Source organism: Mustela lutreola, chromosome 1 (genome assembly GCF_030435805.1).
Source record: "Mustela lutreola isolate mMusLut2 chromosome 1, mMusLut2.pri, whole genome shotgun sequence".
In the NCBI taxonomy this organism is placed as follows: Eukaryota; Metazoa; Chordata; class Mammalia; order Carnivora; family Mustelidae; genus Mustela; species Mustela lutreola.
Genome location: NC_081290.1, coordinates 192,047,197 through 192,068,365, shown reverse-complemented (window position 1 = coordinate 192,068,365; position 21,169 = coordinate 192,047,197). Strand labels below are relative to the sequence as shown.

The window sequence follows — 21,169 nt, the reverse complement described above, 5'->3', positions numbered from 1 at the left end:
CCTCTGCCTTGTTCTTGGTCTTCCATGACACCCACCACCTCTAAGAGACTTATGCCAAGTGCTTAGTTGGCCCGATGATGTGTTCCTACAGAGGAGGGGAGTCCTGGGGTGATGGGAGGTGGGAGAGGAGTCCATTTCAAAGATGGGGATGGATGGACATGAACTGTCTTTTCTCCAAGGAACCCAAAGCACTTAGATGCTCCCTCATTCATCCTCATTGAAAGAGTTCTTACCTAGCCCAGAAACCTACTCCAAAGTACAAAGCAGAAGGTATCTAAATTATCTTGCCATTTTTATGGCCAATGGAAGTTCTTTTTTTGAAAAAAAATGGTGGTCAGCATTTGATGGGCATTTGTTCTCCTTCTTTTTTCCCCCACTGACACTAAAATTTATCGATCGCTGGCATCCTGCATTTTAACGCTGTAAGGTATGAGGTTTAAAGGACATAAAACATCACCCCAGGAGTCGTTAGCAATCCATAACGTGAGAGAGGGAAATGTATGCTTCTTGAGAGGTTATTTCTAGCCAACGCATCCACTGGTTAAACGTGTGTCTTTCTGTTCTCCAGAACCATTTAGTGGTAAAGTGCACCTTCATGGTCGGGTCAGAAGTTGATAACACACAACGTACTCACCAAGGGGCAGCCAGGGATGGCCAGCCCCACGCTTGTCCCCCTCTGTCTCTAGCTCGGTAGTTTCTATTCCATCCCTAAACAACTGACTCTTTGCCAAAGAAATTGGAAAACAGATGGGATTGGGAATCATGCTAAGAAAGCAGAGGGCAGATTTTTTTAGTGCCTTTGCTTACTGGAAATTATACAGTTGGAGACGAGTCTGCGACTTCAGAAGTCTCCGCTGCCAAAGTCACCCAAACAAGCTGCAGGCTTTCGTGAAAAACTGTGTTCTGCCCCTTTATGTAGAAAGTTGATTATCTCTGCGATAATGCCAGTGATAATCTTTCTTATTTGACTTTTATTTGACTGTTCATTTGGGATTTCAGAGCAGATGTTGAAACTTTATTCATGAAACGCTTCAACTGCCCACTTCAATTAGCATCAAATATGAATAATTCCAGACCTGGTCACAATTTTTTTAAAAAAGGTCATAACGTAATAAAACGAGCCAGGTCATTTATATCCAAAGCCAGTCCCTTATTTTTCTTTTCCTACAAGGTTTTGTGAAAAAGGGGGGGGGGAGCAGGGGAGGGGGAAGGAAATCAGCTGATAGAGAGAAGCATTTGTGTCTCTGGCAAGAAAAAAGGATCTTTGGGTTCCTGATGGGTCCCTGATCATGTGGCCTGGCTGAGGTCACAGGGCCTCAATCAATTTTCTGCAAAATCGGAATACTACCTCCTGCAAGGAAATTGTGGAGGGGCTCTTTGTAGACATTTCGTAATGATTAGTGATGGGGATGACATGTCGGAGATATCACTGCTGACTGGCCTGGATGGGTATGATGTCTCCCTCTGTTTCCTGGAAAGTGGGTGGCAAGACTCATTAGTTTAACTCAAGAAACTGACATTCCTCAGCTCTAACAATTAGACCCCGTCACAGTGGTGAAGAGGGACAAGAATGAGATGTCAGGATATGAAGCGGAAAACAGAAAATGTGAATTATTACAGGTGTGGTGCTGCTCCCTCCATAAAATGTGACTTCCTCCCACGTCACGATGAAAACCCAAGTGGCAGAGAAGGTGGCCATGTCTTTGAAGTACTTCCTGATGTCCTTGGTGGCTCTTTTCAAGATGACAGGGTCCATGGTCTCTCTGTAATAGATCTCGCCTCGAATTCCATTGTGAACGTCGGCCCAAAAGGGAGCAATGAAGGCCCTCCCATCCGTCAGGGGGAAGGATTCTGGCGTGAACTGACTCACTAACACATTGAAGGAAACTACTCCGTTGTTATTCACCTGCGAAAATAAGACAGGGTCGGCACAGTGCCTCCGAAAGTGTGACAACTTCAGAGTCGCAGACCAAGACAGACATTCGCCTAATCACATGAATGAAAACAACTTTTAAAATTACTGAATCAGAACCCCCAAACACCAGCTTCTGCCACGCCACGAGGAGGTTCGTTTACTTCCAGAGAGACTCATTGGTTTTCTTTCACTTTCAATTTGTGGTCAGGCTTCATTTCTTATTAATAATCAGGCTCATTTTCATGTTCTTTATGCTATCTCTATTTACACGTACCAAATGCATGTGTGTGTGTGTGTGTGTGTGTGTGTGTGTGTGTGTGTGTGTTTGCGCACACATGCGCACATGTGTACGGGTGTGTTGGGCCAGGCAGGAGGTAATGTGGTCCATAAAAACGATCCAGCATCACAGATGCAAAATAGACAGAAAAACAGAAAAAAAAAAAAACAAAAACCTCATGGAAGCAAAAAGTTAAATTAAAATATTATTGAGCTGTATATTAGACCTTGACAAAAGCAGAGCACAACACTCTGTTATTGAACGCAGACCTCAGGACTAACCATATCCCACTCTGAGGGAGGCAGTTAAAAGACTTCTATTGATTTGATTGACTTCACAACCACCCTCTACCCAGAACAAGGACAAGGTTACAACCTACAGATCCCCAGTTCCATGAAAGTTCCTGCAGTGTGATGCCTTCTTCGTATAATCTCTCCATAAAAATGGAGACATGAAATCTTTACATTGTATGTATAAATGACTATGCTATGGTGACTTCTTCATGATTTGCAAAAGACTTAGTAGGCTTATTAAATGACTAAACCTACTGCAAATCACAGTCAATAAGTACACTCCACGGATGCAGGACCTGTACACAGTTCAGCCTCTGCCTGTGTCTGCAGCCCCATGAGATTGATTTCACCTAGTGGTTTATATGGCTTCAACAGCAGAAATGTCTGGGATGGGGATTCTTGCAATTCCTGGATACAGAAAACCTAGAGATCACTTTCTTGTACATTTCAATTGCTTGGTATGTTCCTATTAATCAGTAATATAATGGACATTGACAGTGCCCCGGATCCCAGAGGGAAGTTATCAGCACCTGGGCCAAAGGTCCATCAGCCTGTTTTGGAAGCAAGTGTGGGGTTTGGAAAGGAAGCTGGAGACCCAGCTACAAGGACTTTAAGAATCTACTGTCTACGAGAGATAGTGAACAACCCAGAGGCTTGAAAGAGATTGCACTACTCAAAGAACTGGAAACCCAGGGAAAAACTTGCCCTTAAATAAGTCTGCTCCAAATTAAGGACCCTCCTTTTGCAAGGGCAAGAATTGTTCAGACTCCATGGTACAATAGAGGAGGAAGAGGAGCTCAATGAACTGCAAATCTTTTAGGGGTCTGGGAGACTAAGGCTTCCAGAATGGAGGTCCTGTGCACCTCCCTCATCCCCAAAATCAGCTCAACACAATCAGCTGTTAGAGACTACAGAGGCTCTGCTGTAAGTGGAACCCAAAAGGCATTCCAGGATGCCAGAGCAATGTGTTTGCTAGGGAGTTAACAGCTGTCCCTAAAACACACAGACTAGTACAGTGAATTGGTATTGACTCCGATGTATTTTGATTATATTCTGTCGTTAAGATCAGGGGTTCTCAAACTTTCGTGTTCATCAGAGTCACCTGGAGGGCTCATGAAAACCCAGATGACTGGGCTCCCTTCCCAGTTTCTTTGATTCAGCTGGTTGTGGGCAGGCTCCAAGAAGCCACATTTCTAACAGGCGCCGAGGTGGTGTGGCTCAAGGGCCACCGGTTGGGTCACGGACGAGGGAATGACATATGGATGGGGGTCCACCCCAAGTTCTACCTCCAAGTCTGGGGACCATGGAGGTCCCAGATGCAGCTATGGCTGGAGACAGCTGTGTGGGGGTTTCAACTCTTCCTCCGAGGCAAGACGCAGAATAAAACAGGATGTGATAGAACCGACGTGGGCCTCACCCCAGGCTTTAAGGCCCAAGATAAAGACAGGTTCAGTCGCTCTGAACCTTCTCAGTGTGCAATAGTCTCAACAGCGACAAACTCAAAGAGCCAAAAAAAAGCAAGCAAGCAAGAAAGAAAAAGCCTGAGGACACAGGTGCCCAGGAGGGCTCTGACAGCAAATGGCACCATTTTTTCATACAGGTTTGACGATGGGACCCCATGGCATATCTCAGACCCAACAAGGATGGCCCTCTCTGCAAACAACTTAGATAGAACAGTTGATTACCCTCTACTGTGCTCTGGCTCTGTTCCAAATTGGTAGGAAGCCGAAGAACAGCAGACGACTAAACTTTTCACACCCCCAGAAGGGAAAGAAAAATGATATGGCTCCTATTGTGGTTCAGTGTATCTTTTTATCTTGTCGAGTAGCAGAAATAATGTTCGTGGCATTGGGGCCTCTGCTTCACTTCTGTGTTTAATCACCCACAAAAGCAATTTATTGCCCTGTATACTCCTCTACTATGAACATTAGCCATTAAATATACCTTTGACTTTCTTAATCATAAAACCTATCAGCTCATGAAATCTCAGAACTTGTCGTTCTGGCTGCCAATAAATCTTCCATTCCCAGAGCCCTGGGTGAAGGTATTTAAAATGTTTTCCTTAATGACAAACAAAGGGGAGAGCCACGGAGCAACAGCTGGGCTCCTCTTCCACTTACGTAGACAGTGCGGTAAGGAACGCCGAAGAAGAAAATAGGGGTGGCCAACTTAATCTCAGATGAGCTTCCATCGTCCACTTTAGGGGTTTTCGTGTCATTCTGCCAGAATGGATACATGAGCTCCCTGGGCTGAGCTGTTGAGAGAGACGGGGGTTAGATAGATGGCAGAGCCGTCTTCTGCTTGGCAAGCTCCTTCCCTCCCACCCACTAAAGCCAGCGTCTTTCAGTAAGTCTTACAGACGAAATGCAATTCAGACTGCCTTTTCATTTATCCTAAACCTAAGCCGTACACAATGCATCATCTTCTGTCTCTGGAAAGGGGAGAATGGGAGCGATGCCATTTCTCCTTAGGAGAAATCACTTCATGCTTCATTGCTACACTTCCATACATTCTGAAGAAAGCAATGGTTAAAAGGGGCTGGAAGGTGGTGAAATCACCCCAGCCTGGAGCTCTCAGAGCCCTGAGAGAGGGGCCTCTCTGTCTGGCATGGCGTAGGACAGCTTTATCCCTGATCACAAGGCGGGTTGGGAGAAGGTGGCCCTGTGCCTATGAACCTCCCTTCTGGCTCCAGATTTCTACTATCATGTCTTTTCCTGAAAGGAGCCCCCTCCCTCCTGCCGCACAGTAGGGGAAGATACCAGATCCCAGAAGGAAATAAACAACAGTTGGAACCAGGACAGAAGTGGGAGGAGAGGGTTTGTAGTAACTGGCCCGTGAATGACCTCCATTGAGCCTGGCCCTGTGAGAGGGCTCTCTGCCCAGCTCCTGTTTACAAAAGACAGACATGGGAGCCTCTGGGACGAGGGAGCCTGGGCCCCGAGAACCCTTTGGAGAGGCTGCATGGGGCTCTTACTCAACACCCTGGTCAAAGGTGAGAGTCTTTGCACAGACACACACAGCTCCCCTCCAGTAAACCACACCATCACCCTTCCTGGCAACGTGGCTTCTTCCTCAGAAGTTTCTCGTCTCAAGCCTTGCAAAGGTGACCCATTTTCAGTGAGAGAAATTCAACGGTTTTCCCAGGGTCTACGTTACTCATGATCAGGTCCAGTGGCATCTAGGAAATAATCTACATTTGAGGTGTATCTTTTCTCTGCTGCCGTCCTTTCTTCTCTTGAATGAAAAAAGAACAGTAGGACATCATCTTGTCTTCCTTTTTAAAAAATATTGTTGGTTTTCAGGGACAGCCCTATTTTCTGGCCCTATTTTTTGAGGTACCTGCTTACTGTAATCCAGAAGTTAATACCCCCTTCTCAGGTCAGTGCCTCTCCATGGGAAAGTCCCCGCTTGGTCCTGATAGAGCTAAGAGGCTGGCAAGCATGTGGCCCGAGGACCATCCAACTCCTTCAGGAGTTTTTAGCGAGGATACAACAGCTCATGGAAGGGAGAATACGGAGTGGCCAGAAAGCAGGACAGCAGTGCCTGGTCAAGGGCCAGTGTCTCTCCTTCTAGAGCAGGGAATCAGAGAGATCTGTCTGGTCAGAGAGCTAATCTGTTTCCAATGGCTACCATCAGAGGAAAGCAGGGAAACTAGCCCAGGCATTCGTGCGTAAGCATTGTTCCCCAAGCCCTGGAAGTCTCCGGGAAACCAACCAAACTTGAACCCTAAGGGGTGCTGTAGCTACTGCAATCAGACGAGCCCTCTGCCGAAGTTTATTTAACACCACAATCAGTAGGCCAAAAGGGCTCTTTAAAATTCATATTTACACAGAAGTAACAAATTCCAAATTCCTAGAAAGTAGGGGTTTTTTTTAATCTCTTTATAATCCCTATCATAGTATTACACCTAGGCACTTAATAAATGTGAAGGGTGATGTACTTTCTCAAATTAATAATAACAAATCAAATCATGTCATGGATTTATCCTTCATGGGGAACATTTCAGGAGCCATGCCCAAACATGAATAAGAGCTAGAATTCACACTGAATTGTAATCGTTTTAATGACAAGATTAATTCATGTTTGGGAAAGCACTGGCCAATTTGCCTAGGAGGGGGAAAATCCATACTTTTCATGGAGGAGACAAGAAAGTCTGGTTGATGGAGGTTATCCCTAACTTCTTTCTCTGCTCTGAAGGTAAGGCAAATATGCAAGATTCTTCTCTCCATGAGTAATCCTAACTAGCTCGTGATTTTAAACAGGAATGAATGGACCACTCGAATTTTTCCCATTTTAAGAAGAACACAAATACTGTATTTATTGAATAAGTAAGGTGCTTTAGTTAGAGAGGAGGTGGAAACTACAGTAGTTTTCACCTTCAAAGCCACTACTCTTATAAAAAGAGAACTTGTAAACAGCATGGCCTATCATTAGCATCAGAGTTAATAAAAGAAAGACTGTCCCTACCCACACGGGCTTCAGGCTGAGAATTTCACAATAAACATTAACTATGTTCCCAGAACTTTTTTTTCCCCACCATATAAAACACAGTATTTTTAGAGCGGGAGCAGGAAGCTAGGGTCTGTGGGTCTCTCCTTACCGTGGGGTTTCATGTTGCTGTTTATGTGCTATCACTGTTTAAGCTTATCCAACTCTAGAAAAATGTTAGGGCCACGCATGTCTTACAGATCTGTTTGCTCAGACTTGGAATCATGTGGCAACTGAATTCAACAAACCAAGCAAAGGTGGCTTGGAGTGTTAGTCATAAAAGTTTCAAATCTATACAGACCTTCCAATCTTTCTTGTCTAAAATACAAAAACAGTAGAAAGAAATGTTTGCGACTTCTCATTACCCCTGGGGGGTAATGCCACACAGAAAAGGAATCACGGGGAGGGAAAGAAGTTTCTTATTTCACGTCTCAAAAGTTTTAGATTTATGCCATTGTAGAAGGCCAGAGATTCACAACTTAAAGACATGAATGCCATTGGGACTTCCTGATTTGAGCTAAAACAAGTGTATTTTTAAAATTTGGTTTAAAACTTGTGCCATAGTTAAATGCCCTAATTGTAATCAACGATCAGGCATGGGGTACACACATTACCTCCACCATATACTTTTAACGAAAACTATTTGCACGACTTTTAAAGACCTCTTCCATTAATATGGGGGCAACCTCACATACATAAATTGCGTTTGAAGTTAAATAAGAAAAAATAAGAATGTAATTGAACATCACTCAAAGTTAATATATTTTGCCCCGACAACAGAATTTGATTTACTTTTTCTTGTTGTATCTGCAGACACATGTATACCTGCCCTGACGATCACAGTACCAACAAAAGTATCTCTTTATAAATTCAAGAGCATGCTAATCAAGAGATTTATGGAATTCTGTAGTACTCACCTTGGTGCCGTACGAGTGCGAAGATGAAAGAGACCCAAATTCTAAGTAATGATGAATAATTCATCCTGAAATTTTAAAAAGAAAAAGGAAAAAAAAATCCCCAGCTTGCCAGAGTAAATAGAACACCAGGTGTGTCTGGTAGCAAATCCCAAGACACATCACAACCATCATAGAATAAATTCACATGACAACATCAACAGTTCTGCGTCAGGTCGAAATTCCCCAAATGCTGGCAGATCCTCCCAAGTTCAATGCTTCATGAACAAATTAAACTCCCTCCCTCCTCCCCCACCCCAGGAGAAGCCAGTTTGGAAGTATAACAAGACAATCCAAATTGTCAGGAAATTATATGGAATCGATGAGGGTGGCCAAGAGTAAAGGAGACCGATCTATCCTGTGGCTATCAAGCAGGAGAAATAGGACCGGAGTCTAAAGATGCAGGTCCTGTGTTGTGTCTCTAGAATAAACATGCATCCTCTCTAAGACCTGGCTCTCCTGATGTTTAAAACAGTTTTCAATCAGGATCAAATGAAAGTCGATTACAGCACAAAGTGTTTCTGTAGTTACGAGGATTTAGAGTTTTGCCATCGCCTTCTCTACAGGATGGAGCCAATCCATTATTTTGGAGGACTGACCAGATTCACAGGTAATGTAAGACTGTCCACCGACTTTCCATAGTGAAACGAAGGACAGCCACATTGGTCATAAAAAGGAACCACGCTGGGGATTGATCCTTGGAATTACAATAAAAATAGAAGCCAGGACGCAGGGAGTAATTAGTACCGGCAAATTAATTAAAGAAGGAACATCACAAAAGTGAATTCGTCTCATCTTAGTTACGATCAGTTGAACTGGCAGCTTTACCCTCTGTCAGAAGCATGGATGGTCCTGGGCTGCTCCGTATATGTTTGAGATGCAAACATACACACAGGCTCCAAGTTCTGCCTACATCTGTGGGAGAACCAAGTACGGGGTGACAGGGGCGGGTGGGCAGGGAGACCGGGCAGTTTGCTCACAACAGAATCTCAAAAATAAAAACCCTCCTTGTATTATTGGAAGCTATTGCAATTCAGCCAAATTTTCTTGGAAAATCAGTGGATTTACCCTGGGAGAGTTTTATTGCAAATCTTCACTATCTGGCAGACCCATTGAGATCTCAAGCACATAATAAATATTAGTCCATTTGCTGAAAATGGTAGTAAGCCTAGCAGAGATCACCCATAGCTGTAGCACAGGGAGATGCCGTGCAAGGTGAAAACTTGAGCCCTTAGGGAGACGGTTCAGAGAGCAGTAAGGAGGATGCATTTAAGTATTTGTATTTATGAAAAAATGTCACTAACCTGTTCTGCAGAGACTGGAGGAACTGTCAGAAATATTAAGCCAACTCTTGGTAAACCAGGCAAAAATTAGGTAAAACAAGAATTCATGTCAGTTCTCCCCTACTTGCTGCCAATAATTTCTGATTCCTGAAATGATGTCTGAATGCCCTCCTCGTAAAACCAAAAATTCAGTTAGTCCTGTGCTAGAGTCAGATAAGTGTTGGGTTGCAATCAAGTTTTTTTCTATTGATTAAGGAAAAGAAAATCTAAAGATCAGTTTCAGGATTGCGTAGAGAGGTTCTTTTCCTGAAAAACTAGACCTTTCTTTCCCCCTCTTAAAAAAAAAAGAAAAAACAAGTAGATTCAGATGGAAATGTCAGGTACTTGGAGCTGAAACCTTGGTCCTTTCTGATCAGAATCACTTTGCACTGAAAAACACAAAAAGAACCCACCCCCCTTCTACCTTTGTACCAAAAAAAAAAAAAAAAAAAAAGACAACTGTATAATGTTACAGAATTAGCATCCACCAGCATGGGATTAGAACTGCAAACAAAGCTGCTGCTTCTAACATTTAAATGAAGTTGGTTGTCTACTAACGTCTTTTTTTGTGTCTCTGATTTTGAACAGTTGCCACAGATAGGCTCTACTCTGGTTTTTTCACAGGTATGCATCAAGTATTTAAAGGCGCTTTCTCAAACTTTTCTAGGTTTTATGCCTTCCCTTTTCTCTCTGACATGCCAGTGTGTAGCCTGATAGGGCCAGGGTATGTTCCTGTAAACCCCAAGGAGGTAACCAGTGCAAGCTATGCTCTTTCACCAGGAAAAAAACAAACCGTTTCCTGAAAACCTCCAATGATGCCCCGGGAGGGTCCTCGGAGGGAGAAGGGGGTGGCAGGCGTCTCCTGACGAAAACTTGCGGTAAGTGAATAATTTAAGAGGCATTGTGAGCCAGGTAAAGACATGTTACATTTGATGCAGATTGAGGAAGTCTGCCTAAAGGCATAAAGTAAGTCAAAATGTTCAAAAACTCCTCCAGATTTTTCTCTGACCAGACATTTAAATGCCCATTGTATGAAAAATTGTGATTTCAGTTTTGAGCAAGTTGTTCTAAAATGATTGAGAGTGCTTGGGGAACTAATTTTTTAGTCTGCCTTATTCAGTATTTTCCCCCAAACACATGATAATTTAGTAGGTCGTGCACATTAAACCTACTCTATCTCTACTATTATGAATTTTCCAGGTAGATTTACTTACAGATGTCAAAGGACTATTTACTTCCAAAAGGCACATGTCTACATAACAGAAAATCTAACTTTTGGGGTGCTGATTTAAAATAAAATTAAATGCAAATCCAAGACCTCCTAGAAAAGCATTCTCCTTGCCTAGTCTGTACTAAGGCTTTACTCATGTAGTCAACCTAAATGTCTTAAAGCAAAACACTTGGCTGTATTTGAAAAACTACTCATGGCATTATAATTGCTTTGGTTTTCTTTCTTCATGCACTCAAGGATATTTATATCTTGGTCCTTTTGACCCCTATTAAATGCATCCTTAAGGCAGGACTGGGAGAAATGCCATCTGGGCATAACCAAATATATGAGACGGTAGTGTATATTCACAGGTAATGTAAGAGTGACTTTGAGAATCTGGGTGCAGGCTGGTGCCGGCTGCTTGAGGAGAGACTGGCCTGGCTTATCACTGGTTGGTCTGGGAAGCTGGTCAGTGTGTGTGTGTTCTGGGTGTCCGCTCAACAGTCACAGACAGGAGAATGACAAAAGCCTCCTTTTCTGCCATGTCACATCAGCAGAAGGGCTGGTTTTGTTGAAGATGAGAAGTGAGCGAAGATTTTTAACAAGATGTAGACCTAAGGTGGCGGTGGAGAGGGGTGGCTCAGAGCTAGTAACCCAAGGTGTGGGTGCTTTGCAAAGGCGGCAAAAGACCGATGCTGCTTTTCAGGTAAGAGGAAAGATGCCTCCAACAAAACCAAAAAATGTAACTCCCTGAAAACAAGTGGAAGGGAACTTACGTGCTGACTGTTTTGTTTTGTCTTGTATTTCCTAGGTTTCCTGTGCCTCTTCCGTGAAAGAGTTCATCAGCTTTGAGCCAGTGGGAATGGATGGAGTGAGAAGTGTGGTTGGCCATCAGTGGCCAACTGTTAGCTCCTTCAGACTCAGCCTCAGTGGAGGAGCCAAGGGCACACTCTTCCTGGGGCAGCCCCCCAGTCAGTGACTGGGGCAGTGGTGGAACAATAGTCTAGAACATTCCATCCAAGGCAAGCCTTCTCTAATGGGCAGTTTTGCTCTGGAGAGCCTAGTGGAGCTGACGAAGACTACATGCTAAAATTAGTATGCCAAAATTAGGACCTAACTGGAAAAAGCTTATATATGTATATTTAATATATTCTATATATAATTGCATATATAGAATTGACTATATGTATGTACTACATATATGTACTACATGTACATACATATATGTGTGTGCATGTGAGTGCATGTGTGATGGCATTATCTGGGTAAATACCCCCAAAGATTTTGACTCTCCAGGTTTCTCAAGACAGACATGTCCCACTCTACCTCATTAAGAGCTAACATTTCTCCCAGCACTGGGAGACAACAGAGAGGTTTCACTCTCCCCAGAAGCTGTTCCCATCTCCTCTTCTGACTGCCATGCCTATAATCAAGGTCCAGTGGCAGCATAATCCGGCCAGGGAGATGCTGGGCCTGAGGGAGGAGAGGGACCACACCCCGAAGGAGCTGTGGGACCCACCAGCACATCCTCGCACGGGATGGGGAAGGGGAATATCTATGGGACTGGATTGTGAGGGTGCTCAATGGAGGAGTCTGGGCCATAACAGAAGAAAGGAAAGTTTTTGGACTTTTGGAGGCACTTTCTAGGGATACAGACCTTAACATTCGAGAAGCCCAGGGGGTAGAGCAAACTCAGTTCTAGGCCAGCTCCTGGAAGCCTGGAAACAAAGTGATGGCCCACACTGAGTGATGCTGAAATGTCTGAATTACTGTGGCAGACGGTAGAAGGGATGAAATGCTCAGAGAAGTGAACATGCTGGGTCAGATACATTACGTGAGTCTGGGAGACCCACCAAATGATCATGTCCCAAGGGAAGGCCCAGAGGACAGAGACATCCTCCACCAAAGCTGGCAGTAATACGCTGGTGAGAGAAGCACCAGCATCACTAAGAAAATCAGTGGTGGCTCCCTTCTGCAGTCCTGGGTTGACGGCAGGAGAGTGATCATAAAACTTGGCTACCTGATAGCAGTGGAGAAGATGGGCCCCTGAAATCATGGAGACCAGGGGGCAGCACTCTACTGCCTGAAGCAAAGGGGGTCATAATTTTCAAAGTGACCAAGAAGATCACAGTGGCAGCCAAGAGGGCCTGATCCATAGAGAGCTAAGAAGATGATTAATGGAGCATGGCATTCCAGAGCAAAGTATGAGCAGCTGACAAGGGGATTGCTTACTATATATAATCCAAAAAGTGCAGAAATTGTTGATCAAGAGACCGAAGGCAATTATCTCCCCACCCCTAAAATGTTTGATCCCTTGCTCAGTTGGTAGATCTGAGTCAGTGTTCAAATCTGAATCCCGTACACTAAAAAGGTAACCAGGTTCCCAAAGAGAAGGACCCTTCAACACCATGACAAGTATGTGTGGTAATGATTCTCCCACTCCTTCCCCCAAAGACCTCTGACCATTTACTCTAGGGACTGAAGAAAGATGTAAGGAGAATGCCTACATAACTGGAGGACTGCAGGACAGGGGGTTTGAGTTAATATTAAAACCCAAAGACCCTGGTAGAGTGGGAACACCTAGGGCCCAGAAAAAAAAAAAAAAAAAAGTGGTTCTGGCCAAGTCCAGCTTATCATGAGTCCACAGGGGCTACAGACCACCTGGATGTCACTTTCCAAGTCCCAATATGGAATTGGGATTGATGTACTTTGCCCATTGGGCCCTTTGTCGTTAGTGTAAAAGCCATCATAGCAAGGAAGGAAATGGATCTCCCCACTCCAGCTAAGGTAGCAAATACAAGAGCACTGCATTGGGGGTTGGAGGAGGATAGTAAAGATCAGCTCACTCTTACAGAGCAAGGGTGGTGACTCAATCATATTCCATTTAGCTGGTCAGGATGGATCCTGAAGAATGACTCTTGACTTCTGCAAGTTCGACCAAGCAGTAGTGCTAACTTACAGCTGCTGTGCTAACATAGTGTCTTTGCTACAGCTGATTAATGTCAATTCAGGTACACGGTATGTGGCCATTCATTTGGCAAATACATTTGTTTTTCCTGTTTGAATCAGAAACGAGAATCAGAAGTAGTTCACATCCAAATGGGCCAGATAGCAATATACATGTATAGTTTTGCCCTGGGGCTGAGATATGGACTATTTGGATCTTATAGAACATCGCCTTGAGTCATTACTCGGTACCATCAAGCTGACTGGGCAAAATGAGCAAAAGAAGGCTATAGCCAAGAGGCCTTGGGAAGACACATGTGCTCCAAAAGATGGGAGATAAATCCTTCAAAGATTCAGGGCTAGTCCCTCAGTAAAATTTTTAGGAATCCAGTAGTCAGGGACATGCTGGGGCCTCTCCAAAGTAAAAGACAAATTACTGTATCTTGCAACCTCCTTACAAAGAAATTCTTCCTTTTTTTCTTGGTTTCCTTGGGTTCTGGAGGCCACACATTCCACAACTAGGAAAACTGCTCCAGCCCCCCATTCCGGTGATATGGAATTCTGTCAACTTTGACTTAGGCTGAGAGCAGAACGAGCTTTCTGCTGTAGCTCTAGGCTTAAATTCAAGTGACCTTGACACTCGGGTCATATGTTTGGTAGACCCTTTGTTGGAGAGGTCAGTGGTGGACAAAAAGACAAAATGGGGAGTCTCTTGCAAACCCTAGTGGGAGAACCAGAGCACAGTCACCCAGAGTTTTAGAGTAAGGTCATGCTATCTGTAGCAAAGAATAACCACATTTCCTGCAAACCCACTCCTGGCATGTAACTGGGCCCGTGATGGAACATTTGACCAAGATATGTGACCAGGTGTCCAGAACTTTCCATCATGACCTGGGTCCTATTGGACCCACCGAGTCATAAAGTCAGGGGGATCCAACAGCAGTCTATCATAAGACGGAAATGGTAAATCTGGGACTGGCAATGGCGAGTTGCCTGACTACGCAGCACAGACTCCACACCACCTGCCATGGCTGCACCACACGCCCCAAACCCAAATGACACATATGAATATATGTGGGGTGGGGGGTGCACACGATGAGCTGAAAGAGGAGGGAAGATCCTAAACTTGGTGTATAGATGACTCAGCTTGGGGAGCGTATGCAAGCCTAAAGCAGATGGTGGCTGTTACAGCCTCACTCAGGGGTAGCTTTGAAACAATGGTAAGGGGACATCTTCCTAATGTGTGGAACTTGTGGTAATATATCTTGTTGCATACTTTGTGTCAAAGGGGAAGTGTTCTGAGGTTAGACCATGCACAACCTTGCAGGCAGTGGTGAATCAAATAGCTAGTTAGACAATGATCTGGAAGAAAAATGCTTGGAAAATGAGTGATGAGGAGGTCTGGAGTAAACATGTGGATAGACAGATGGGAATGGACACGAAGTGGGAAGATCTTTGCATGATATGGCGACACCTGCAAAAAAAACCCAGCATCCACTACTGAAGAGGGACTCAACAACCAAGAAGACAAAATGACTATACCAGGGGTGCCTGGGTGGCTCAGTTGTTGGGTGTCTGCCTTCAGCTCAGGTCATGATCCTGGGGTCCTGGGATCGAGCCCCACATCGGGCTCCCTGCTCGACGAAGCCTGCTTCTCTCTCTCCCACTCCCCCTGTTTGTGTTCCCTCTCTCGCTGTGTCTCTCTCTGTCAAATAAATAAATAAAATATATTTTTAAATGACTATACCAATTGCTGTGAGGCAGCCTCTATCAGTGCTGGTAAGATGGAGACACGCCAGAAGTAGCCACACAACAGGGACAGAGGTTAGGAATAGGTCCAGTGGCATGAACTCCCATTCAGCAAGGCTGGCCTAGCTTCTGTTGCCTCTGAGCATACAACCTGCCAATCACAGAGATGAAAGCTAAGCCCGCCATGTGTCTCTGTTCCTTGGGGAGACCAGCTGGCCCCGTGGAGGCAAAATGACTGCATTGGAGGGGCCAGTAGTTCCTTCCCCCAGGAATGGACCTACTCCATGTTATGGGTCGGCTTTCCTGCCCACAGGCCCTCAGCCATTACCATTAGTAAGAGGTCTGTAGAATGCCTGATCATTAGGCACAGAACTGCATGCAAAATAACATCGGACTAGGGAGCCCACTTTATAGAAAGGGGATGCGAGTGTGGCTCATGACTATAGGATCCACTGGCGGAGCACAAATGCCATGACACAGAAGATGCCACCGGCTCCAGCACTGAGAGGAAAGGTCGAAGGAGCAGGGGAGCCACTGGCTTGGAGAGGATACTGAGAGGATGGCATACCACCCTCTAGTGTACTGCCCATGTGTTGAGTCAGAGTCATATGATGCAGCACCCCCTGGAGGAAGAAGAATACATGGGTCAGGAACCAACATGTGGAAGCCGGGGTGGTCCTGCTTCCCACTAGTCCCAATGATTACTAAGGGACTTTGTGCTGGCCATCCTCATCTCTGGGTTGTGCAGACTAACATCCTGGTCCCCAGGAGGGCACACTTTTACTGGGGGACACAGCGAGAGTCCCAAGGAGCTCTAAGCTATGGCTGCGCTGCTGCTTGGGCACTTGGGCTCTTTGTTCAGAGATTGGCAGGAATGAAGATGGGCTACCATCCTGTTAGGGGTCATTGCCCCGAGGAGCAGGAGGAGATGGGGCTGCTATGACATGATGGATTTAAGGGATAATGTGTATGGAGCTCAGGTGACCCATTTTGGTGGCTCTTCGTACTCCCCTGCCTAAGTCTGAGCAGCACATGTTTCCTAGGGCCTCAGACTGCTTAGGAATTAGGGCTTTGGAGATACCACTAGGTAAACACTGAGAGCAGCAGAGGTGACGGCTCAGGTGATAAGATGACAGCGGAAGCAGGAGACAATGGTTACCAGTTGTGAACCTGAAATCAATTGCAGTGACAGGCGCTATAGTCCATTCCCCTAACCGCTCTCTTCTAAGGTTCCACACAGGAAAAGAGAGCCACCAGAGAGTGAGAGGAGGTGGCCTTCATCATGTAGAGTGGGATCTACACATTGCATGGAGTAGTCTATGGTAGATAAAAAAGTGCACTGCTCAGATCCGCCTTCGAGAAAGGAATGCTTTCCTGCCACAAGGATATGGTACGCTGACAGCTTCCGGCCTTTGGCTCCTTCAGTATTTACATCAGTTTCAAGCTGAAGTTATGTTCTTGTTGTGTTTCCCCAAGTGATGACTGAGAAAAGTGTTGGTCAAGGGCCCCAGGCAGGACTCCTCTTTGCCCCAGAGCACCATATTGAGTTGGCAGACTGTCAGGTCTACAGCATGGTCTGTGGCCCTCCTGTCCAATCCTCCTGCCCCTTCACTTTCACACAGGTTCCTCCCCAATAAGCCTTCTGCGCTCCTAACTCTACTCTGGCATCTGCTTCCCAGAGAACTGAATCTCGGATGCTGGTGCTTTGAATAAATTTACAAGCCCTCTGCAACAGAACATTTTGCTCTGTTGTATAATCTGCCACGGAGGTTCCAGATATTTCTGGAGTGTAGTTGTTTCTACCCCTTAACCAATGATTCAATGACGTTCGACTTCCTAGATCTAGTTCAATAAGGTGGTTACGTCTAAGGCTATACTTACATTCTCCCTGAAAAATGATAGTTATCCATAGCAGGATCCTTGAGATGGAAGAGTTGATGCGGAAGCAGTTATGCTCCTGAAGACTTCTCCTAAACAGTAAAGACATTCAGAATGAAACGATTCTGAAGGGCATCACGTCTGGATGTTTGCTTCTCTTACTGCCTTGGAATCCTCCCTCTTAGATAACTAGATTAACTTTCATAAACTGGGATGCTCGTGTACTCTTTTGGGTTTTCATCTTTTCTGAATTAAAAACATTTTAAATTTAATGGAAGTATAGTTAACATATATTAAGTTAGGTTCTGGTATGCAACATTGTGATTCAACTGTTAAACACATTATAAAATGCGCAGCATGATAATAAGAGTGTTACAATATTCTTGACTGTATTCTTGTGCTGTACTTTCAATCTCTGTGACTTATTTATTTTATGAATGTGTGTACTTCCTAATCACCTTCACCCATTTCATCCTCCCCCTCTCCTTTGGCAACCACCAGTTTGTTCTCTGTATTTATTTATTTGATTTTAAAGATGCAATTTATTTATTTGAGACAGAGAGAGAGAGAACATGAGCAGGGGAAGAGACAGAGGGAGAAGGACAAGCAGATGCCCCACTGAGCAGGGATCCTGATGCGGGACTCGAACCTAGGACCCCAGGATCACGACCTGAGTGGAAGGCAGATGCTTAACTGACTGGGCCACCTGGGCATCCCTGTTGTCTGTATTTATGAGTCTGTTTCTGTCTCTCTGTTGTTGTTGCTAGTTTTTTTTTTTTTTTAAGATTTCACCTGTAAGTGAAATCATATGGTATTTGTCTTTCTCTGTCTTATTTCACTTAGTATAACATCCTCTAAGTCTATTCATGCTGTCATGAATGGCAAACTTTCCTTTTTATGGTTTAGTAATATTCCACTGTGTATAGACACCACCTCTTCTCTGTTCATTCATCTATCAATGGGCACTGGAGTTGCTTTCTTATCTTGGCTATTGTGACTAATGCCGTAATAAACATATGTCTTTTTTAATTAGTGTTTTTGTTTTGTTTGGGTAAACACTCAGAAGTGGAATTACTGAATCATATGGTAGCACTATTTTTAGTTTTCTGAGGAAGCCCCATACTGCTTTCCAGAGTGGCTGCACCAGTTTGTATTCCCAGGGGGTATAGCTCAGGGGTAGAGCATTTGACTGCAGTTTGCATTCCCACCAACAGTGCATTTTTTCCACATTCTCACCAACCTTTGTTATTTCTTGTCTTTTGGATATAAGCCATTCAGTTTTGTTTCTTATAAGCAAAGTAAACAAAGCCAAAACAAAACCTGATGTAAAAATTATTTCTAAATTTTTTCATATACATTAGTATCATGGTGATAATCACTTAACTGCAAGCTGGAAATATCGGGAGTCCAAATTGTACACAAATGACCTGGAACCTGCTTTTTAAAGAATTAATGTTATTTGCCTTTAAGTAATATTTCTTTTTGGGCTGATCTTATTCATTCTAAATACTGAGCTTGGACTAAGCTAAAAAAAAAAATATGGCTTAATTTTAAGAAAAATGGCATTGGCTCTTTGAAAACCACATTGAATGACACTCACTAATGTTTATTAACTAATCGGCAAGGTTCTCTAGATATAAGATCTAATAAAAGATGGTCATCTCTGAAATCTGAACAAGCACTCCAAGATATTTTCTGAAAGCGACTTTAGTATCTGTATCTAGCCAAGGAGTTTGGAATAGTTAATTCTACAGAGACCCATATAACCAAAAAAGCTCACAATGGGCATTATTCTAACATCCTTGCCGGCACATTAGCGACAGAGCTGGATGGGGGGCGGGCAGACACACTATATTCCCCATTCACAACGTAGTACCGAATCGTTCCTCTGAAAGAATTGCACTGATCTGTGAGAAGCAGCTCTGATCAAAGCTTCCTGTAGACAATAAGCAGAGGGTATCAGGGCTATTAATCCATCACTTTTCAAGAGCACTCAGCTGAAACAAATGCTCATACATTGTTAAGGATAAATAATACATATACCTTCTCCTGCACAGGTGAAATCTCACCAATGATGAAAAAATTAGACTCCAGAGGAAAGATGGCTCATAGGACAGACGATGTGCAGGGCTCATACAAATTTGCTCATGCAAATTTGTAATGCATTGAATTCTGGTGCCTAGCTTTGCATGCCTAATTGGGGAGGACCCTAGCTTGCTTGCACAAACCAGGAATCATATATCAAGAACAAGATCAGTAAAGTCTTTGTGCAGGGATGGGACATATAATAAAGCCGGGGGAAAAAAAGTTCTTTTTAGGTATGACTAACAGAGAATAATTTGGCAACATCTACCAAAATTACAAACACTTTGGCCTTTTCATCCAGCAATCCCACTTCTAAAAATGTATTCTATAGATTCATTTCAAGTATGTAAGAGAACATATGCTGTTTACTGCAGCAAACTGAACATAGTAAATAAAAGAGAGGGCGAGTTGGAGGGAGGGAAAGAGAAAGGAAGAGGAAAAACTCAAATGTCTATCAATGAGGGTTGAGCCAAACAAATTATAAATTATGTCTATAAATGGAATATTATATATTATACTGCAAACAAAGGACAGTGTGATTCCCAATGTACTGCTACAGAGATCTCCAAGATATGTTTCAAGTGAAAAAAAAGGTGCGTATAATATATGTAAAAAGGTGCATATACTATGCTAACTTCGCTGTATAAAAGGGGAACAAGTTATATTATTTGCTATTATTTGTGTAAACTCTGGAAAGACACATAAGGAACTAATAAAAGTGAAGGACAGGGAGTTAGAGTGGGATTTTCTAATGTATGACATCTTTTTGTCTGGTTTTTGAACTATGTGAGTATTTTCTATTTAGAAAATAGATTCAGATGGTTTTTGAAGAGACTTTTTTTTGTAAACAAATTGAAAAATCAAACCAAACCAAATTTTAACACAGCCAAAGCAATTCATAATGGCCTGTTTCTACTCCTCGATAGTGGAGTAGAGCTTACATCTGCCCTCCAATGTATCAGATATTTCAGAAAACATTTTTTCTCTTCTCTCTGTATTTCTTTTTGTCTGCCCTCCTCTCACTCTCATTTACTTAACACCTCAATTATATTACATACAGTGATGACAAAGCATCCAAGGATGAAGTCTCTGTAAGAACTGACAAACTGAAATCGCATTGTAATTTTTGGCAGATCTAGATCTTGCAGAACACAACAGATAGCCTGTCCCCTCTATTTTGTAAGCAATATTTACATTCTTCACAAGGTGCTTCCTTACATTCTAAGGAGAAACAACAGCAGTGACAGCCTCATCCTTTCCTGGAACAAAACCTTTGCAACAGGTTGCATTCACTTATAATCATTTTTTTTTCTTCCTTGATAACACCCGTTTTCAGTCCACTTAAACACTGTTGCCTCTTTGATCGAAGCTGGAGTTCAAAATGAGTGACCTCTCGTACCTTTGACTGTTTACTGCAATGAAGTTTTAAGGTTCTAGAATGTCCTCAGGTTAAAAACCAAATTCTTACTTTCCTTGCCTCATATTACTTACTGTTTAACTTATTCTTGTCAATGGCGCCCATCACAAATGTCCAAATGACCTGTCAGAGGAACAGGGAGGACAATAGGGCATACACCAACTGTCATCTCCCAATTCTTGACAGAGCATGGGGACAAATTCCAGTTGGGATTCAGAGCCAGCGGCCACATCAGTGCTGTTGTTACAGAGCAAATCAACTTAGCAGATGGGTATTGTGAAACATCTCTTCTTAATGAAATGTAAAGACTGACAATAAAGGTGTGTGTGCGCGCGCGCGTGTGTGTGCATGAGTGTGGAGGGTAATGGAGAACTTTAGCAGCAAGTATTACATCGCATCTGTTAAATGCATGGATCCCACAGCCAGATTCCTTGGGTTTGGATCCTGACTCTGTTAACCAACTGGGTGACTTTTGGCCAGTTACTTAACCTATCTGTGTGCCACTCCCTTCACGAGTAAGAACATGGGAATAACAACAGTGCTAACCTCATAGGGATGTCATGAAGATCAAATATAGGTGAAGCATCTAGTATGGGTCCTGGGTGTAATAAATGTTCATTATTCGAGTTTAGAAGA

The 21,169-nt window shown here is 43.6% G+C and overlaps 1 protein-coding gene across 1 annotated transcript in view; it reads right to left on the bottom strand.

The window, feature by feature from the left end:
* Positions 1-21,169, bottom strand: part of LOC131837366 (tubulin-specific chaperone cofactor E-like protein) — a 157,887-nt gene that overhangs the window by 60,535 nt on the left and 76,183 nt on the right. Inside the window, exons 9-11 of the mRNA XM_059183469.1 lie at positions 7,891-7,955; positions 4,606-4,739; positions 1,619-1,906 (exon numbers count right to left, since the gene is read on the bottom strand). Of these exons, the coding sequence (XP_059039452.1) occupies positions 1,619-1,906; positions 4,606-4,739; positions 7,891-7,955 (487 nt within the window). The remainder of the gene's footprint in view (positions 1-1,618; positions 1,907-4,605; positions 4,740-7,890; positions 7,956-21,169) is intronic.